This window comes from Equus quagga, chromosome 4 (assembly GCF_021613505.1).
Source record: "Equus quagga isolate Etosha38 chromosome 4, UCLA_HA_Equagga_1.0, whole genome shotgun sequence".
Lineage (NCBI taxonomy): Eukaryota > Metazoa > Chordata > Mammalia > Perissodactyla > Equidae > Equus > Equus quagga.
Window position 1 is genome coordinate 141,026,446 of NC_060270.1, and position 20,410 is coordinate 141,046,855.

A 20,410-nucleotide genomic window follows, 5' to 3' on the forward strand; every position below is an offset into this window, starting at 1 on the left:
ACTTTTTAAGCAGAGGTGTACCATGATCAGATTTGAATTTTGCAAATATCACTCTGGCTACAACACAGAGAAAGGGCTGCAGAGGCAAATGAGCTGAGGTAGGCAGACCCTCTAGGAGGTTCTGCAACAGTCTGGAGAGACAAGCCAGTGGCTGGTACATGATGGCATTGCTCCTAGCAGCAGAGACAGAGAGAAGTGGACAAATGCAACACACAGGCAGAAAGTAGTGCCAACAAGACAGGGAAATTGACTGCATAGGGTGAAAGGTAGGGTGTGCATCAGGGGTGCCTCCCTCATTTCTGCCATGAAGAGCAGATGGCCATTCAGCATCCACCTCTTGTAATTATGCATCCAGGTAGAACGTCTGTCAAGCTGCCCCGAGGCTGCAGTGGCCTGTCTGTGTGAAGTTTCCCCACACAGGGCATGAGCCACGGATGCCCTGGGCACTCTGGACTAGCACATGTGGTTCCTGAGCGCTTTCCCCGTGAAGAGCTCCCGAACAAGAGACTCAACACTGACACTGTCCCGAGACAACAGACACGCAGGAAACGATGCTGGTAGCAGCTGCCATGACCAGGAAGTGGGCTGAAAGTGCAGCAAGTGGGTGGGCTGTGGTGGAAGCGAGGGTCTTGGTTCCCGTGCCCCTTCTTGGCTTCTTTCCCAGGAAATCCCAGCAGAATACTGCAGGGGAGCGGGCTCTGGAGTCAGACCCTGGACTGAGAAGTGAGCTCGGTTCCTTACTAGCTGGTATCCCTGGGCTCCTCTAGGCTTCTGTTTTCTCCTAAGATGAGAAAATCACCACCTGCCTTGAGAGGATTGAGGGCAACGACATGGATACAGCACCAGCACTGCCTGATTCGTGAAGGGAATGCCCAAAACCCTGGCCGGGACCTCGGCTTTCTCAGCTTTCTGCTTCCCTGCAGCCCCTCAGCTCTGCCCCCAGAAAGGGGTAGCAGGTGTGCACCAGCCTCCCAGCCGCCAGCTGTCCCACCCTCCAAGCGCAGCAGAGCTCAGGAAGGGCAGGCTGCTGGGCATTGACACAGAACCAGAGCCGGGGGCCGGGCTGCTGGGAAAGGAGGCAGGCTCCTCCTGGCGAGCCTCACTGGGACACTAAAGAGAGGCTCCGCTTCTATCGCAATAAGTGAACAAAGGATGCCTCTGACACAGCAGCCACTTTCTTTTTTTTTTCCGGTTGTTTTAGGAGACCATTTCTTCTCAGTTACGGCTCCTTCCAATTGGATCATCTTCAGAGGCCTCCCTATCAATTTGGGTAAATTAGCAAGCTTCTCCTCCGTATGGAGCTCTGGCCATAAATCACAAATATGAGTGTGTGTAAAATTATACAGCATGGGCCCAGTGTAATAATAAACACATTTATATTTTATCACAGCCATTTGCTCCACCTTGGAGCATCTCCGTGCCCGGGCGCCCGGGCATCGCTAGTAGCCGCCCCTGCGTTGCGATCTTGCTTCATGGGCACTTCCTCTGCCCCGGCTCAGACCCCACCTGCCCAACACCAGTGACTCCCCTCTGCACCGCGGCGAGCAAGGACTCCTACCCACTCTGGCCTGTGCGCAGCGTGGCAGAGATACAGATGAGCAGGTGACCTTTCAAATGGTGTCAGAACGGACCCTTGACCCAGAGACCTCGAAACTTCCGTGGTTTCACTGTCTAAATCAGCCAGCTGAAAAGACTTATGTTTGCACAACGTGACTGTGTTTACACAAAGATTTAACGCCTCAATAGAGCAAAAGCTGTTCAGTTAATTTTAATTATTGCTTTATTCTTCTCATAACGGATTAAAAAAAAAATGTTCGGAGTGAGCTCATGGTAACCGGCCGGCAAGCCCTGAGAACTCTGTCCTAGCTCATGTGACACCAGCAGTGGGAAGGACGCAGGAAGGGATTTCCTTAGCCAAAAGGATTGCTTCCAGTCCCTGCCTTTGCGTAATAAACATTCTTTGTGGAGAAAATGGACACCAAGGAAAACTGAAGATCTGACCGTGGGGGGTGAGGGGGAAAGACACACAGGTGAGTTAGGAAGCGTTCTAAACGTTCTCAGCAAACTGTAAGGAAGCAAAAGGCGAATATCAAGTGGGGACGGGGCCCTGCCAATTGTGACGATTGTGAAGTCATCTCTTTGGTAGGGAGAACAAATCCAAGGGGAAAGTAAATTTGAAAATACAAAGATGCACGGGAACACAGGCTTGGACACAGAAAAACCTAGAGGCAAAGAATCCTCAAGAAGTGGAGCCCTCAGGGCTCACAGGCTGCTCCCTCTCCCCTTCAGGGATCTGTTTTGGGGTTAAAATTTTTTCTTTCTTCAGATCTCTGGAAGACAATGTGAGAGCCATTGCTCAGAGGCTCCTGTAGACCCTTCTGGGCGATGCTGGAAAGCACGTGCTTTTGTGGGTACAGAGGAGAGGCGGCTACACACGGCAGCAGAACCCCAGCCCGAGTTTGGGATCTTTGCCCATTAGGGGATTTATAATTCCTGTATCGATGAAGCATTTTTCTCCTTAAGACATTTAACATATCCATAAATATCCTCCAAAAAGTGGGGCAAAAAAAGAGATAAAACAGAGTTAACTTGTAACTCCACATTTATTATACAAATAAAAGTAAAAGCACAAATTATTTGTTCAAACTCCCCATGCAAAGCTCTGGTTTGCCTAGGACAACAACGATCCACCTGCACACCAAGATCCATCCACCCACAGCTACCCCAACATCTTCTCTAAGGCACCTCCACTCAGACTTTCCAGCTTAGTAAGGAAAGAGGACAGCTCAGGGGCATTCTCGTAAGGGCTCACGGAGAAGTTTCTATTTACGATTTCTCTCCACAAACTTGTCAGTGAACTAGTACTGAGATAGCATTTAGAGAATCAATGACCTGCATTTGTTTGCATCTTCAAAAATAGTCCTAAAATATATTAAAAAAAACTAAGATCAAAGATTCCTAAATTTAATCAAAACAGAATATAGGAATATCCAAGCAATTGTTCAGTTTTCTTAGCTATTCTGAATTTGTTTTCATATTAGACACGTAAGATAATAACTCATGTTACTTACATGAAACATGATAAGCATGTAAAATGTGACAAGTAGGATGGCAAATATCAAGCCATTCATTTTGCTGAACCATAAACACAGCTAAATTCACTTATATTCTGTTTTAAGTTAGGCCCCCAAGGAAAGAACTGATTTCTAAAGGAAAAACAGAATGGGGTAGGCTCCACACTTCAGCAGAGAAACCTCTGAAAAATCATTCTCTGAGCCTCAGTTTCCTCATCTATCAAATGGGAATAAAGAGAATATTTACCCACCAGGTGAGTGAGGTTAAAGGAAATGAGTCCTCGAGGGCACGTGTAAGCTGTAACGATCAATACAGGGGACCTACTCTCTGCTTTCTCACTTGGATGAAGCAGTGAACTGGAGGCAGCCGTCCCTGGGCATGGTACCCAGTCGCTTCCCATTCCCAGGGCCGATCTGAGCAGGGAGGCCTCAGCCTACCCTTTCTGTAGCCCATCTGCTCAGGGAGCTGACTAAATAACCATCGCATCTTCAGGTCATCAAGATAAATATTACTAATTCCCTACTGGGCCTAAAACTAAGGTCTGATAACAACTGGGCTCCAAACCACGGCACTTACACGACCCCAGGAGGCCAGCTCACTGATCGCAATCCCTCTGAGTGGCAAGGGATAAGCTAATCTGTGTGAAAGACACAGATGTCACGTACTCCCTGCAGCCACATTCACATGTATGAGAAGAATAATGTCAGCAGTATTATCTCCAACAGCAAGGACAATGCCACGCAATTATGACAGCACACTGTTCATTGTATCTGGGATGACACGTCTGACAACGTTATTTCTCTGCATGTGAATGCAGCTGGGAGGGCCAGTGCGCCATGCACGTCCCCCGACAAATGCCAGCATGAGGCGTGTGTCCAGTCGATGATGCCATGTACACACCGTTACCTGAGACGGCGCCTCTCTCCCTGAGAACGCAAAATGCTTCCCAGAGCTTTCCTTCCGGTGCCGGCGGGAACCAGACAGCGGGTGACCAGAAGTGCACACAAGGAGCACAGACAGTGCAGCACGGTTGCCCAGTAAAAGTTCTATTTTCCAACTGAAAACACTTATTCTCAGTCTTACTTCCACACTGACAGTCAACTTTCTCCTTGAAAACAAGGAAACAACTGTCATGATTTGATGAGGCTGCTGTACGTGACGGGCCAGATAGGAGACAGTCGTCAGTGCCCGGTCAGTGAGGCCCATTTCCTCCCCAAAAGCCTCCCTCCCACACACCAGCCAGAGCTCCTGGGATCCAAACCCCTGCCTCAGCAAGATCTCACACTCTTACAGGTCAGGAGCTTACAGCAAGAGGGGAGGGCAGCGGCTTGCCAAGAGCCGCCTTCACGAACGTGAAATCTAGAAAGCCAGCGTCTCACAGAGATGTGGAGATCTCTCTCCCAACACAAGGGGGAAACAGGAGTAGCAAATTACGCCAGATGTATATTTAGACAATTTTCTCACAAAAGGGAAGGCAAGACCTGGCCGCAAGTCTCATAAGGACGAGGCCGCATTTCACAAGTCTTGCAGAGGAAGCTAAGAAGCAGCGAAGGGCAGCTGGTGGCACCAGGCCTGGGTTTCTCAACCTCGGCAAGGTGACGTTTGGGGCCTGATGGCTCTTGCTGGGGGGCTGTCCTGGGCAATTCCGTGCCCTCCACTTACCAGGTGCCAGTAGCAAACCCCTCTCCTAGAGATGACAACGAAAAACATCTCCAGACATCGCCAAACGTCCCCCAAGGGACAAGATCGGCCCAAGCTGAGAATTGCCGCATTAGGGAACTAATGACCTCACACGTGGGGAGAAGGGGGGGGCGAAAAGGTTTGTGGTCCATACAACAGCCGCTCCAGCCACTGAGAGAAGGCCCAACACCCCTCCAACGGTGGTGCGACTGTCATGTTCCTGCCTGAACCTCATTAGCCTCACAAGCTCCTGAAGGGCCAGGAAGTCCGGCAGAGCGGACCAGTCCCCACGGCAAGCAGGCGGCCCTGTGAGGCTGTGAGCCAGCGGCCGGCCGAAGGGCTGAGCGGCTGAAGCCAGCTCTGCTCCTCAAGCCAGGGCTGCCTCTGCCCCAGCGAAGGGGCACCTTTGTCTGCTTCGCACAAAGGCTTACTATGGGCTTGCAGCAGCTCTGCTGGGCGGCCGGCAGCCATCAGCTTCCTCTTTTCCAGGGTTGTCAACTGATTCCCCTCATATAAGAGGCAGAAGCACTGTGTGGAGGTGAGATTTAGCAAATCAGGTTTCCACGACTGAGGAGAATGAAAAGGTCGGAGCAGCCACGGGGAATTTCTCTTTCCTCGGGCCCCACCGCTCGCCTGCACGCCCACTGTTGCTATAAACATGGAGACTGGAAAGAACAAACCTGCGCCCTCCCAGAAGGGCAGGAGGAGAGGAGGCTCGGACGTGTTGCTGGCGTTTGCTGCCTCCGGGGCTGACCGTGACGGCTCCAGCCCCTAAAGACCCTGCCTGGGCTTCCCGGGTCTTACCAGAGACTCACGACATAGCCTGTGGGCGGGAGAGGGGCGTGCACAGGCCAAACACTCAGGACTTCTTTGGGCTTTTTGCCCCATATCCTGCTTCAGCCGACCAGGGACAATCCATCCTACACATGGACAGTTGTTCATCCACAAAGAGTAAACAAACCCTCAAAACCACCCCTGCGCAAAGGCAGAATATGAAACTTGCCAAGCGATGGAGGAATGTTCCGACTTCTGGTGACTTCTCATAATCAAATGGCTAAGTCCTGTAGTGGACAAATACTTCTGGCTGATTAACAACAGGCCCTTTTGATAGAGACAGCAGAAATAGTGCCACACCTGCTCTCTAGTTATCCTCTGACAATAAGCTTTTCTTTCTCAGTGTGAACGCTACTAATGGCTAGCTGGTTTCCTTAAGATCCATGGACCGCTGCAGTATTCTCCCCAGCATCCTAGCCTAGTTTGAAGTCTTCCACCTTTTCAAGGACACTTTAAGCAGAAATGATGTCACAGAGCCGATCCGATCGTGTAGAGCAGGGCTTGCTGCCCCGAGGAGGGCTCCCCTGTTCACTTTCGACAGGGGATGGCAGATCTCATTAGTATGGGAAACCACCAGCAGCCATTAGCGTCTAATAAGAGCTGCCTTTGCTAACTACTCCCGCACACAGTCACACACATGCTCCGAGTTTTCTCAATAAAACAGCTCCTTCCCAGGGGGATGAAGTTGCCTCTTCGAGGGGCCACGATTTACGTACACTTTCTCAACCACTTAAAGTGAAACCTCGTTGAAGCATCACTTCACTTCTGAGGAACCTTCCTCCCACACTTCCAGTAAGCATCTCGACAACGACGAAACAGAAACCTCTCCTTAAAAAGGCAATACCACTATACGGAAAGTAATTAGACTTCTTTTTAAATCACAAAACAGATTTTAGGTTTATTTTGTATCACACTTGGTCATTCACTATAAGGAAAGAAAATAAGATGGGCAAAACACACATGATTTCCGTGTAAATGCAATGTCTCACCAAAAAGTACTTGAGATGTGTACTGTGCACATCAGAGGAATGAAATTCAAAATGGAAAGTCATGGGACTAGAAGCTACCTTGCACTCCTTCTTAGTGAATAAATAGTTGGGAAAATCCCATAGTCAGTTTTAGTCCATTTTATTTCTTACTTTATACTTTGTATGATACCAAGAAGAATGGCTACAGAAGAATTCAGCCCATTTAAGAGAGAGACTGGCACTATCCTAAGATGTTAAAGATGCTGCTTTGTTACCAAGTTAGTGATTTTAATGTTTGTGCAAATTCTATTAGTGCCCATATCAAATATGGATGTGTAATAATTTGTCAGTTCTTTCTTAAGAAGACCACATCTGTCATTTAAATAACATCTTCAAATGTCTTGTTTCTTTTAAACTATATTCAAAAGGTATGCGGAGAAAAGACAGACTTCAAGATTCTGCTGTGTTTTCATAGCTAAAGGGTTTAGTTGAGAAAGCAGGAGGAGGGGACGCAGGTGCCAGACATTGTGTGGAATTTGCACTTATGCTCCATTAATTGCCAGCACATCTTCTTTCCCTTTTTTCTCCCCTCCCCCCAATTAAATCCCTCTGGAAAACAGCAGAGCAGCAGGCCCAGACTGGTACCCAGCAGCAACACCAGGAGCAGAAGTAGCCAATTAGCCTCCAGAATACAAAGAGGGGGGAAAAAAAATGATGCAGTTACCTAGCAACCAGAAAGAGCAGAAACAGCTGTGTAGCAGGCCCAGGCTGGTACCCAGGCAGAAACAGGATAGCCAATTAGCACACTGTATTTAATGCTGATGTGGTTTCCTAGTAACAGGCTGTACAAGTCTGTCTGTTGCATTTTCTCCCTCCCTTCCTCACATTTTCCTCAATCACACACACACAGTATTACTATTTGCCCTAATTACTGTTTCTCCACTGCTTCAAGCGGCCATTATTTTGTCCCCAGAGAAATTGGAAGAACTCAGAAAAAAATCTTCTGTAATGACAGTATTTAGTTTCAAATTCAGATTAGCTGTAAGTCTTGAGACACTAAACAACAACAACAAAGAATGAAAAAAAAAAGCCAGCAAATCGCCTTCTGCCTAAATTTCTAAGCAACCTCCAGCACCTTTTCTACACGTGGGTGAAGCAAAAAATATTTAACAACGCATACTGTCATTTTGCCATACACTATGTTTTCAAATAGGGTGAATCCTCTGTGTACTTGAATTTATCCATATTGATTTTCTGACATTCTCTCCTGAACACTAGGAACGTAAAATGTCTTATTACCTATATCAGAGGAGGGAGATGTATCTTTTGTTGCTCTTTCTAAAATACCAATACTACTTTCAACAAGCTCATGACCAACTGAGAATTCAATGTGAAGAACCATTATTTCCTTTCTATAATAGAAGCTGAGTGCAGGTGGAGAGTGTACGTATCCCATAGTCAGGGGATTCAAACACCATGTTCTAAGTTCATAATCACAGCAGTAAATTCCAGGCAGGTGACATTAAACCACACGAACACACAAAATGAAGACAGAAAACTTTTCAACGCGACCACTGCACAGCTACTCTACAACACTCCCTCCGGCATCTTGCCGCCCTTGTATTCTAGACTATGTGCCAGAGTCAACCTTTTGCTTGGGTTCTATTCATCAGGGCACAGAGAATATAATTCTACATTTTTTAGGGCATCCATTAGACTCCTAGAATCTCTCCCACTTAACACTGGCTTCAATATTGGAACAATCTATAGTCCTTTTTACAAAATTTCCCTGATATGAAACAACAAGGGCTCCAGAGGAAGACACTGGATACCATGGCACACCTAACCGGGCAATAGTCTACCCCGAAGGAAAAGGGCTTTCCCAACTGAGGATGGTTTCTGGCTCCCTGCCCGCAACAAAAGGGTTGATTGCTTTTATCAATTTTAGTTCACCCAGTGAAATGGTTGAAACTATTCTATCCCAACAAACTTGGCATTTTTAAAACTTTACATCGTTTGCCTGAATATGCGTAATACAGCTTTACTTCACTGAATTCCACAAATTAACCATCAATTATAGTAATGGAAAGAGAATATATTCTGAAGGTAGAAACAACAAAGAACCCTAAGTGTATATTTTATGATACCAGATGAGTGGTTTATAATATAAAATGAGTTTTAAATTATAAATGCATTTTATTTTGCAAACAAATGAAAGAGGTCTAACCTGAAGGCAGGTAATTTTTTAAGGGAAGAAAGGAAAAGATGCAGGGTCCAAAAAGGAAGGGAATCTGACAAATAGGCTTGACTTGGGACAGAGCTGGGCCCCAGGCTCCCTGGCTTCCATCCCTAAAAGCTTACAGAGTCTAATCCTGGGTCAGTCCCCAACTCAATAAGCACAGACAATGAAGAAGAAGGCAAGGCAAACAGAAACGTGGGACAGACCATACTGCAGAGGTTATGCTCACTGCAGACACTCTTAAATAATTTAAGTGTTTTAACCTCCATTATATAAGCTAGTCAGGTCTTAACATTGGCGACCCAACAAGAGGACATTGTAGGAACAGGGAACAACTCCACGGTTGGTTGGCCAAATAACAGCCCATGAAAAAGTCACTAACTTTATTACTACAGATGGTCTTGCTTCTACTAACGTTTAACTTAGTAACTGTCATGTCAATATACTACTTTAAAAAATAGTCGAAAAGAAGTTATTTTTAGAAAATGCAGAAAGCCCGGCAGCAGGGGAGAGGGAAAGGCTAGGAGGCGGGGGTGTGGAACCTGCCCCAGCTTCCCTTGTGCCCCGTCTCGTCCCCCTACCTGCCTGAAGGGTCCTGAAAGTCCATTAACCGTCTTCCAGGTCCCATTACACACACGCCCATGCTTCCATTTGCTTGTCAGAATTAAGTTCTTTGTATGAAAATGTTATTTCCTCATGATCCATTTTTAAGGTTTCAACTATAATTTCTACTAAATTCAAACTGGTTGTGTTTCAAAGAAAGATGCACCATTTTACAAATTTTTTTTATCTGCCTTATAGCTTAACTAACATTTTTAAAGGATTATGCCAAAGTTTAAAAATGAAGGCATCTTTTTTTTATTATCACACATGACTTTCTTAAGCTCCTTTTTCCCCCTAATTCAAACAGAATCACTCCATTACTGTTTTAACTTCAAGGGACATAAGAAAAGTATTGCTCACCACCAATTAATTCTTCTAATACTGTCTTAGCCTGCACTTGTTACAAAGCTCCCTTTACCCTTCTTGCAACTTCTCAATATATGTGCAGGAAAACGTGATCAACAGTCATCACATTATTATTATAATAGGAACAGCTTCTGTACACATCTGTTTATTAACGGGGAGAGTTCTGGTTCAAGTTCACACTCGGCCTTCCCAGGTCCTTCCCTCCTCCGCACAGGCTCTCATCACCCTCCTTCTCTCCTCTCCAGCAAACAGAGCTGGCCTAACCTTCAAATCTTAGAATTTATAAAATTCTATTACTTCCACTGCCTTTTCTGAAATAAGGTTCCTTTTTTCTCTCCCCTCCTTCCTACCCCCAACCCATGTTCTATTCTCTTTTGAGATCAGCTTCCAAATAAAATGACTTTATGAAACTGTATCTCAGGCTTTTGCATCAAAAGTGAGGTCCTCAGAGATGGGAGACAGAATAGCATCAAGTATGCTGGGTGTTCAGTAAATATTGTTGATGATGAAATACGTAATAATTCCATGTTTTTTCTTTCTCCTCCATTCCTATTTTAACATGTTTATTTACACTGTGACTACCACTTATCCACTAAGAGGACATCTGGAACAGGCATCCCATAAAGCAGGCATTTATTACCATATTATAATGATAAAATTAATGTGCTTGCTGTGTATATGCTGAGTGTAAGCCATTCTACCCAATATGTTTCCCAAATTTACCTTCATAGAGTGAAGATCAAGCACACTTTAAATTATCATGTGGTGAAGCTCCAAGGCGCTCCTGGATCATAGAATTCTCCCGTCAACTGTGTCCCAGCACCTCGTTCCCACTCCTTCTTTTCTTTCTCTTTTTTTTTTCTTTTAAGATTTTATTTTTTCCTTTTTCTCCCCAAAGCCCCCCCAGTACATAGTTGTATATTCTTCGTTGTGGGTCCTTCTAGTTGTGGTATGTGGGACGCTGCCTCAGCGTGGTCTGATGAGCAGTGCCATGTCCGCGCCCAGGATTCGAACCAACGAAACACTGGGCCACCTGCAGCGGAGCACGCGAACTTAACCACTCGGCCACGGGGCCAGCCCCATCTAACTTTCTCTTAAGCCCTTGAATGTGCTAAATCCAGACGAGCAAACCCACCTTGTGAACTGACCAGTTAACCCCTGTTCTACTTCCCATCCCATAACTGGGGTTTAATGAGCTCCTGCCTCATCACATGGATGAACTTCATTAGCAGCCATGTGTCTCAGCATATTAAAGGCCCGTTAATATTATAAAATTGCCCTATTTCAGTTGCTATTGTATAAATTCAAAGAATTCTTACCCATGGTGCACAGGAGGTTGAAGGTGGTCGATGCGCCCCCTACAGTTCCAGACTGAGACATTCAATCTTATCCTGCTGATGTGCCTGACCTTGCATCAGGACTTCTATTTATACGAATTAGTGTATTATCACATTGGCATCATTTTAAAAGATGAACGGCATCAATAAACACTCTTCCTCTCTGGATCACCTGTGCTCCTCCGAGCACCGCGCAGACGCCCCTCTCAGTCAAGGCTCTGCCCCCCTTCGGCACCTCCATCCTCGCAATGGCCCTTCCTCTCCCAATGGCTGCTCACTCAGGCACAGCGCCTGACATCTAGCGCCACTTAACACCTGTTTGTGGAATGACTAAATGAACAAACAAAGTAAAGAAGAAGCAAGACAATCTATCAAATAGGATGGAGTTCGGCCAGTGAAGGGTTGTGTGACCCAGGCTGAGCGTTGTCACGCTTCTGGTCCTCAGTTTCCCTCCATGTGATACTGCCTCCTTTCTTATTTCCCAGGGACAGAGCAGTAACATGTGTCATTTTAATGAGTGAAGTGGGACTCTTATAAGAAAGTTTCTCTTTAATCCTAAGGTGAAAAACTGGTTTAATAGTAATGACCATAATAATAGTAACTACAGCAGTAAAAATAATGGGCCTGGAAACAGAAGGCCATTCTCTCGTCATTTCCTTGTTCTGGTTCTTGGTCACTTGAAGAGGCAATATGTTAAAGGATCCTCCCAATTCTTATCTATTTAGAAGACACAAATAGTTTCCATTGTCAGTTGTACTTAAACCATAAGTTTCTCACTTCCTCTTAACAATGGGTTATTAAGAAAAATATCTATTTGACTTCTTTTCCCCTCATTACTCAGCATAGAAGTTAAGAGCTTGGACTGGAGCAATACAGTTTGGTTCAGATCCTGGCCCAGCCACTGAGGAGCTGTGTGATGAGGCAAGTTACTTGACCTCTCTGGGGCTCATTTTCCTCATCTGTGAAATAAGACTAGCACCTATGTCATTAGATTAATACGAGGATTAACAGGGTTAATATTTGTATAACACTTCGAACAATGCCTGGCACACAGCAAGGGCTTTAGAGGTATTTGTTGAATAAGTAAAACAAACTACATTTCAAACTTCAGAGAACTTTCAATATATGTATAAAATAAGCACTTTTGCTTGCCTCTTAAACAAGGCAGTTATCTTTTGGTTTATAATATTTTTAGCCACCTTTTCATTTGAAAACAAACCGTTTTCCTAAATCCTAATTAAACTTAGAGAGTGTGCCATGTCTTCAGTCAATAAGACTGGCCCCAGAGCAGACAGAAAATGCTAAGTAACTTGCATACTTGTATTGCCTTTCCACCTGAAAAGCATCCCTTCAGGTCCTTTGTGCAAAATCTAGAATGTTCTATCACCACCCATGGATCAGGCTAAAGCAGACCCATCTGTGGAGAGAAGCATCCAGGAAGCTCGGGAGCAAGCGCGGAGCCGTCTGCCTCCTCTGGGACCAACAACCGAAGATGTCCTTGCTGGCCTTTGACCTCTTCACCAACACGGCTCACTGGCAACAGTTAAATGTGGACGTGCTTTTATGTGAATTTCCACGTGAGAAAAGTCTGCTCACTTAACACAAAGGACCCTTTCAATCACAGGCTTCTTTTTCTTCTCAGAAGTAGGATGGAGAAGAAATGTGGAAAATAATTCTTTCTCTTTTTGCATAGAAATGACTAACATTTTAACAAGCCGATTTTTGTTGAAAATTAGCATATTAAAGTGATTTTTTAAAAAACTTGAAAGTGGTTTCCCCTGCATCAAAATATAAAGATTATTTAGCTGACTCCAAGAAGCCAAGAAGATGAATAAAACTATGATCATAAGGGTTGAATTATTGAGACAGAAAAACATATTATACAAAGACAAGAAAACAGAGTGGGAGAGAAAGGTCTGTCATGGCTTGGCTGCTAAGGGACAGTCACTCGCTCGTGCCAGCAGTAAGTGCTCTCCCCAGTGAATAAACCATATGTCCATTTTTATCTGCTTCCTTTCACTAAGATCCTGCTCCTCCACAATATTTCCTTTGTTGCAGTCCCTGCTGCATCTTCTCCACCCCTAGCCTGGTTCCCCCATCCTTGACTTCACTTCCTTGGGCAACCAGTATTTGAGCCCTAGCTACCAACTTGAACATCTGCTACCTGGAGAAAAAAAAAAAACCCATCTCATTGCCTAACATCCTCCAGGGAGAAAAGTTTGAAGGACTCAGCATCCTCAAAAAACAGGCACAAGAGGGGGCGGGGAGGGGAGTATATCTTTTCTAGCTCGGTAAATTCCATCTATATAAAGATCAAATGAATAACACCTTAAACATTCTTCAATGCAAGCAAATCCACGTTACCAACAATGTGCTGTCTTTCTTACGTATAGACGGAGACCCACACACTTTAAGTTATTTCACTTTTGCAACTGTGTCTCCTTTTCAACGTACTACCATATAGAAGAAATACAGCATACATATAACTCTAGAGAACAAAATGCCAATATTTTCCCTCTTTCTGTAGATAGCTTTCTCTTTTTTTTTTTTCCGTCCCAAAATGCTCCCCCAGCTGAAAGATAAGGAAATGCTTTCACCAAATTAGAGTGAGCCCTATGTTAAAATCGCTGCCCGAATCCCACCAGAGCACGCTTTGTTAACCTTCCTGTCCACACTCGGTCCTCAGCTCCCCTGCAACCACTCACCCCAGCAGACCCTCCAGACAGGTCCCCAGTGCCATCTACCTCCCGCATTCACTAGTCCATTTCCTTTATGTGCTGCACTTAACGCGATTCCATCCTTCATGTCTTTTTCCTTATTCTTAGCTCATCCACGCCACATAAATTACCACTTTTGTCTTCAGTTCCCCATGTGCCCCATTTGCACCAATTCCAAATAAATACTTCTGGTTCTCATCCATTTAATCCAAATTAATTCATATTCCCTCTCCCATCCTCCATCTCCACCTCTACCTCCCCTCTTAGCTGTTTCTCGTTCTTACAGACCTGCTTTCCCTCCGTGCTTGTCTCTGAGGAGGTTTTACAGGCAAAATGCTTCTGAAGGATGCCAGGCAGCTGCTCCCTGTGCTGTCCGAGGAAAGCCGTGCCCTACAGGGCTGCCGACCTCAACGGGCAACGCCTGCGTGTCCAGTTTCACCCTCCCCAACTGGTGTCCACAGCATCGTCAACTGAAAGCGTGGAGTCAGGAAAGGAAAGCTTCTCGCTTTGGGGGGATTCAACTTCGGCTAACTGCCATATTCCTAATTTACATAAAGCTGCTCTTTATGCCACCATCACTAACCAACATCAACACTGATAGTGAAACTACAACCAACTCCACTGCCTTTAACGAGCGCTTATGATCTGCCAGGTATTTCACACACATTTACTCATTTAATCTTCAAAACAATCTAGGAGGTAAACACCATCATCCCTATTTTACAAACAAGGAAACTGAGACTGGGGAAGATAAGTAAGCATCCAGGTCACACATCGGGGAGTCAGACAAGCCCAAGACCGCCTGGCTGCAGAGCCCCGCTCGGACGCCAGCAGGACTGCCTCTCCAAGAGCGCCCGGGGCCTCCTTGAGTACGTCCCCTCGGGGAGTGGTCCTCCCCCTCAGTCCACCACAAGGCTGGCAGCTGCAGGAGCTGGGGAAGAGAATGAGCTCCACCTTGAGAGTCATTCTGAGTAGACAATGCCCCAAAAGCAGAGCACCACACAAGGCACCAGTCCTGAGAGTTATCCTGACACATCCGTTGGGAAGAGGGAAAGGAGAAGAAGGAAAGGCTCTGGACGCCCCTCCCAAGAAAGAACCTCCGCTCCCCCGGCGTGGTCCAGACTCCACGCAGGACGTGGCAGGTCCCAGCGTCAGTAATTCAGAAATGTGTCCACAGTCATAATTCCACACCGACAAAGCTCCACGCTCCTGCCTCGTCCTGCTTTCTCTGGCTTCCTGCAGGGCAGGCAATGAGTCACGACTGAAGCCTGGGAACACAGCAAGGTCTTGTCATTACTCTACTCACTGACCTCAGAAAGAAAGAAATAGAAATAAAAATGACCTTCAGGACAATGTCAGAGAGAGCAAGAGCCGACAACAGCAGGAAGCATTCGCCTTAATGTACGTGGAGTGGAGAACTCGAACCCAAACTCTGATGGGAAACCACTAGCAGAACTCTGCACATGAGCCCAGGGTTCAAGTATACATTAGGAGCCCTTCCCACGAAGCAAGCAAGAGCCAAGTGGGCCATGAAGTTCAGAACTGGAAGGCGATGTGATTATGTCCCATGCTGCTGGAGCAGGGTCAGGCCCCACCTCCCCCCAGAATAACTCTGAGGTTCCAACGGTGAGTTCTTCCAGTCACTTATTACACATCCTGCTTTAGGAAAGTTCTTCCATACTGAACAAAGGCATTTCATGGGCCCCCAGAACATTAGAGCTGAAAGGGGCCTTAAGAGCCAGCCTGTTTGACAGATGTGGAAAATGAGGCCCAGGGATGGAGAGGGTCGCCCTCGAGGTCACAGAGCTAGTTAGTGGCAGAGTTAGAGGTGGGACCCAGGCTCCTGTCATTTTCCAGCCAGTGAACTTTGCACGGCATATTTCCTTGGGGGCACAGTCCACAAACTACCACAGAGCACCAGGAAGACAAGCAGCGATCCCAAAAATTACTCTCTCCACTCTCCTTGCTCAGATTCATTACCCATTTCTCTCCGACAACACTCATTCTGCCGCTTACACCTTTGGAGCTGTCCCCACTGGGCTTGCATAGTGCAAGCAGTGTGCAAAGCCAGGCAGGTAACCTGAGGCTCATTTAACAACCACCACTGGCAGCGACTGCTCCTAGGATGCTAGCCCCAAGAAAAGACTCCAGCCTGAAGCTTCTACCTCCAGGCAGAGAACAAAGACCAGTTTCAAGGAAAATGCCAATCTCACTCTGTTCTCTGTGAACTACACTCTTCCAAATCATCCCATTGCCCCAAAGATCAACGTGATCCTGGGAGTCACTGCAGAAGTCCTGAGCAAAATACACAGTCCCCGTTGGTCCCCATCCGCCCTTACCACACACACAGCAATGTAATCACTTTAGCAACTTCTCAGTAACAAGCTCATTAAAAAGCAATTCTGCCATCTCTCCATAAAGCACGTGCCAGAGAACAATGCCAATTAATTATAGAATGATCACATCTAATGAACTCTGAAACCCTCCTGCTGTTGGTGACTTTGATGAAAAATCAGGGATGCTGGGAAGAGTGGAGCGGGACACCCTGGCTACCTGTTAACTGTGAATTCTTTCAAATGCACCTCCTCAGGCTCCAGCACGGACCAACGCTGCAGAACTACGCTCACAAAACAAGGCAAAGCGTCAGGAAAGTGACAGTGCCTGCGTCACATGCGGCCGTGAGCTGTGCGGCCATGAGCCACACGACCAGAGCCCATCCAGGCATCCTCACAACCGTCTGATCTACGCTGGGTTGGCATTGGCTCTGAAGGTATCTCACAGTCAGTGAGTGACAAACCCATGTTCTGTGCTCGGGACACCTGGAGATCTTAAAACAACAAGTGAGTCACTCTGCGTCCCCACCCAGACCCTCCTGCCTCTCTGTCACCTCCTAGTCAGAGTCGATGCCACTTCTCAGGACAGAGAGAAGCCCTTCCCACCACGAGGCTATGGGAGGAAAAGGAGGAGAAGCCACGTGCGGCCAACTCGCCCCGCTACCTGTGTGAGTCCTCTGGTGGGCCTTTAGGTGGGAGCTCTTTGTATAGACCTTCCGGCACCCGTTAAACTGACAGCGGTGGACTCTCTTCTTGTTTTCAGGGCACGTCTCAGCGCCTCCCCCTCCTTGTTCACTGTCGCTCTGTCCACTCTTAACTGTCCCAGCTGCCGCCACGGCTGCTGCCGCCGTTGCCACCCCTCCCACCTTTACCGAGCTGAGGGCAGCCTTCTTGGCCACCAGTTTCAACGTCACCGTGCCATCCACGGCTGAGAGAGTCTGTGAGGTTTTGACCAGATGGCGGCTGAGCTCAGGGGACGATGGGGGCGTTAATGAGGTCACTGCGTTGAGCTGGGCCTGGTTGACAGCTGTGTAGCTGTCTAGAGAAGAGCTGGTTGGCTGGAGGCTGAGGCAGGTCTCAGAGAGCAACTTGTCCCGAGAGAGCAAAATGTCCACTGCCGAGCTCTTCTCGCAGATGGTGGCTTCCACGGGGAGCAGCAGGGGGTCCAGGCGCCGGAAGCTTTCCTCGATGCACGGGGGAGGAGAGGCGTGGAGGAAACAGTCCAAGTCCTCGCCGAAGGTCTCGGAGATCCTCCTGGGCTCTGTCTGTAGGTAGCGTTCCAATTCAAGGCATGTCTGCAGAGGGGAAGGAAGGAGGGAGAGAAACAGCCATCAGAGGCAAAGAACACCAGGAGGCCACAGGTTGACAGGCAGAGGAGGAAGACACAGCAAGACACAGAGAACAGGTTCGTGGCCAGAATCTGAAATTCCCTTGTTGAAAGTTCTGACCTTGTTATTTATTCCCTGGATACTGGCAAAGCATTCATAAGGGTCACATCACAAGAGTTCAACGACTACAGTTGACGGGGAACTAGAAGCCCAAAAGGGTTCTCTCACACCATCAAAATCCCAGAGAACATTCAATGTTAAAATGATCTTTTGCCCCACAATCCAATTCGGCAGGTGAGATGTTTGGGGCACCCCTAGGAGTTCCCAAGTAGGCAAATGGAATCAGACAAGGTTTTCACACCAAGACAAGACTCCCCATGGTCCAGCTTCATTTTTCAAATAGACTTGAGCAAGTTACAAAAATAAGTCAATTTTCCAACTTGCTCTGAAGAACAAACCATGCCCACCCAAACTCAGAGATGACCTCAGCCACAATCAAGCTACAGCAAGCCCGGTCTTGGGCATGGATTCCCTCACCAGCAGGAATGGATATTGTTCTAAAGAACGCCTCTTATAAAACCTCTGATGCACGACAAAACCCCCATTGTTTACAGAAAATTATTCAAAATACAATTGCTACATATTTTGCGGCAAGGAGCATGAGTCCCATTATAATCATTTAACAGCTCTGACTACGTGATAAAAATCAGTTCAAACACAGCTAACTGACTTGTTAAAGATAGGACCCAATCTATTTCAACAAAAGTGTTCACCTGGTAAAGAATTAGAGAAAAAGAAGCAAAAAGTTCGGAGTATAAACAAATCTTCACCCACGGTGCTCATAAGTCTTTGTAAGATGGTGGAATAGTTTTTATGGCAAAAGTGGATATTTAATTTTGTAGTCTAAAAGCTCTCCTCACCAAAAAATCCTACTCTTCCAGAATCTTGCATAAAATCATGGTGCTACTTGTGTGGTAATGGATCGTAACTAGTCTTTGGGTGGTAAACATGTAATCTACACAGAAATTGAAATAGATAACAATATACACCTGAAATTTATATAATGTTATAAACCAATGTTACTGCAATAAAAATAAATAAATAATAAAATCATGGTGCTAACTTACACCATCAGCTCAACTTGCTCTAACTTCTAGGCTTCAACAAAGAAACACTGATGGCAAATTTAAAATGGGACTAGCTCCTAATTTACTGCCTCCATAGACCTTCTATGTTTTCAACCAATGCTCTGATTCTAGGCTTTTATTCTGTTAAGAATATATTTTAATGATACACCTAGTTGTGTTGTATCTGTCAAGGGTTTTATTTTGGTGACATTTCAAAAGATTAGTTTTTAATCAGCCTCCTGGTAAAACTCTGCATTACTGAATAAGAAAACCAGATTTTTAACTATGAATCACCTTTGGGTCTCACTGTTGAATTTTCATAATATAAACTAATGAATGGTTCCAATCCTCATTCAACTCTCATGTCACAGTGTTCATTCAACTGCTGTGTTCACAGCAAGGTACAAGGCTTTCTATGTGTTAGAAAGAGAAGACACAGTAATGGATTCATATGATGTAGATGCAGGATAAACAATTATAAGCGAAAAATGACATGAATTTACAAAGCAAAGCGATTCCAAATACCACAATAATAAAGTATGCTGGTAACTCAGAGGATGAGTGGACAATGAATGCTATACTCTATAATATGGAGGTATTAATCAAGGAAAGGCTATTGAAACGTAACTTTTTGATTCTATTTACTTCTTGATTACAGCTCTTGCTGAGCAGCTTCCCACCATTTTATATTTGAAACCGCCTTCTCAGGTCTAGAAATTTGCATTCTCCTCACTTGCCCCTTTTCTGAATTCCATATCTCAAAAATTTCCTTTCCTTTTTCCATCTCATTATTAGAAATTATCATCTACTTCTCTCCAATATTGAAACCCTCAGTCTCAGCTCCAGTCAATCCACTGTTAAATTATAAGATTCTGCTCCTGAAACCTCCCTTAAACCTCCCCTTCCCTCTTTAGGTTCACCTACAGAACACAGGGTCTGGCCTGGCACCCCACAGATACAGAATGTCTGTCAAACAAAGATAACATCAACTGTACACCATTACTTTGATCATTCAACTCGACTCCACTCTACAAAAGCCATCTGATGACACCTTATCTTGGACCGTGCTGAGGCCAGCAATCTTGGAAATGACCACTAATACCTGTCTTCTGGAACACGACTGTAACGCTTCTTTAGCGTTGCCCAACGAGCAGGACCAGACCTTTGAGACGCAGATATGTTCCAGGTAAAACTCAGTGGAATCACGGATTATAAGGAGTCCTGGCGGCAGTTCCCGCCCCACACGAGAGGACTACCTCACAGACCCGGTCACTCTCTCTGTGGACAGAGTCCTTGTATGCCACATCCTTGTATACACATTCCAGCTCAAAGAGTAGAAAGTTATTAAGAAATTGTTAGGGAGCTCAGATCTCTTCATGTTCTGAGGAACTGAGATATTCTAAACACAATTATACACTCTTCTGGGAAGATTAAAAAATAACCAGCCCAGTATGCCCTAGTTTGATTCCCAGGAGCACATGGGTCACAGTAACAATCTAAGGATGGAGATACTTACCATCACTAACATGTGGGAAAATCTGGACCACTTAAGAGAGGCTATCACTTGCAACCCTAGTACAGGGCATTCTCACTCCGTCTGAGAATTAAACAAGAAGAGTCCCCAACAGGACGTGCTGGATGGCCCTATGGAATCATTAGGGAGTGATTTTTTTGTCTTGAGAAATCTACTTCTTATGATATCTGCTAGAGTTGAAGCTTAGACAGAAGAGACTTTGTCAATCAGAAACTCACCAGGAGTGTTGGAGATTAAAATGTTAAGGATGAGGAGGACTTTAATGTTAG

General features: G+C 45.8%; 1 protein-coding gene across 2 annotated transcripts in view; it reads right to left on the reverse strand.

Annotated features, from left to right (window-relative positions):
- The window catches only part of KLF7 (KLF transcription factor 7), an 85,760-nt gene that overhangs the window by 27,483 nt on the left and 37,867 nt on the right, over nucleotides 1-20,410 (reverse strand). For both annotated transcript variants that reach the window (XR_006888178.1, XM_046658023.1), the window contains exon 2: nucleotides 16,817-17,447. Coding sequence is in view for 1 of the 2 variants with exons in the window: in XM_046658023.1 (XP_046513979.1) it covers nucleotides 16,817-17,447 (631 nt within the window). In the remaining variant the exon portion in view is untranslated. The remainder of the gene's footprint in view (nucleotides 1-16,816; nucleotides 17,448-20,410) is intronic.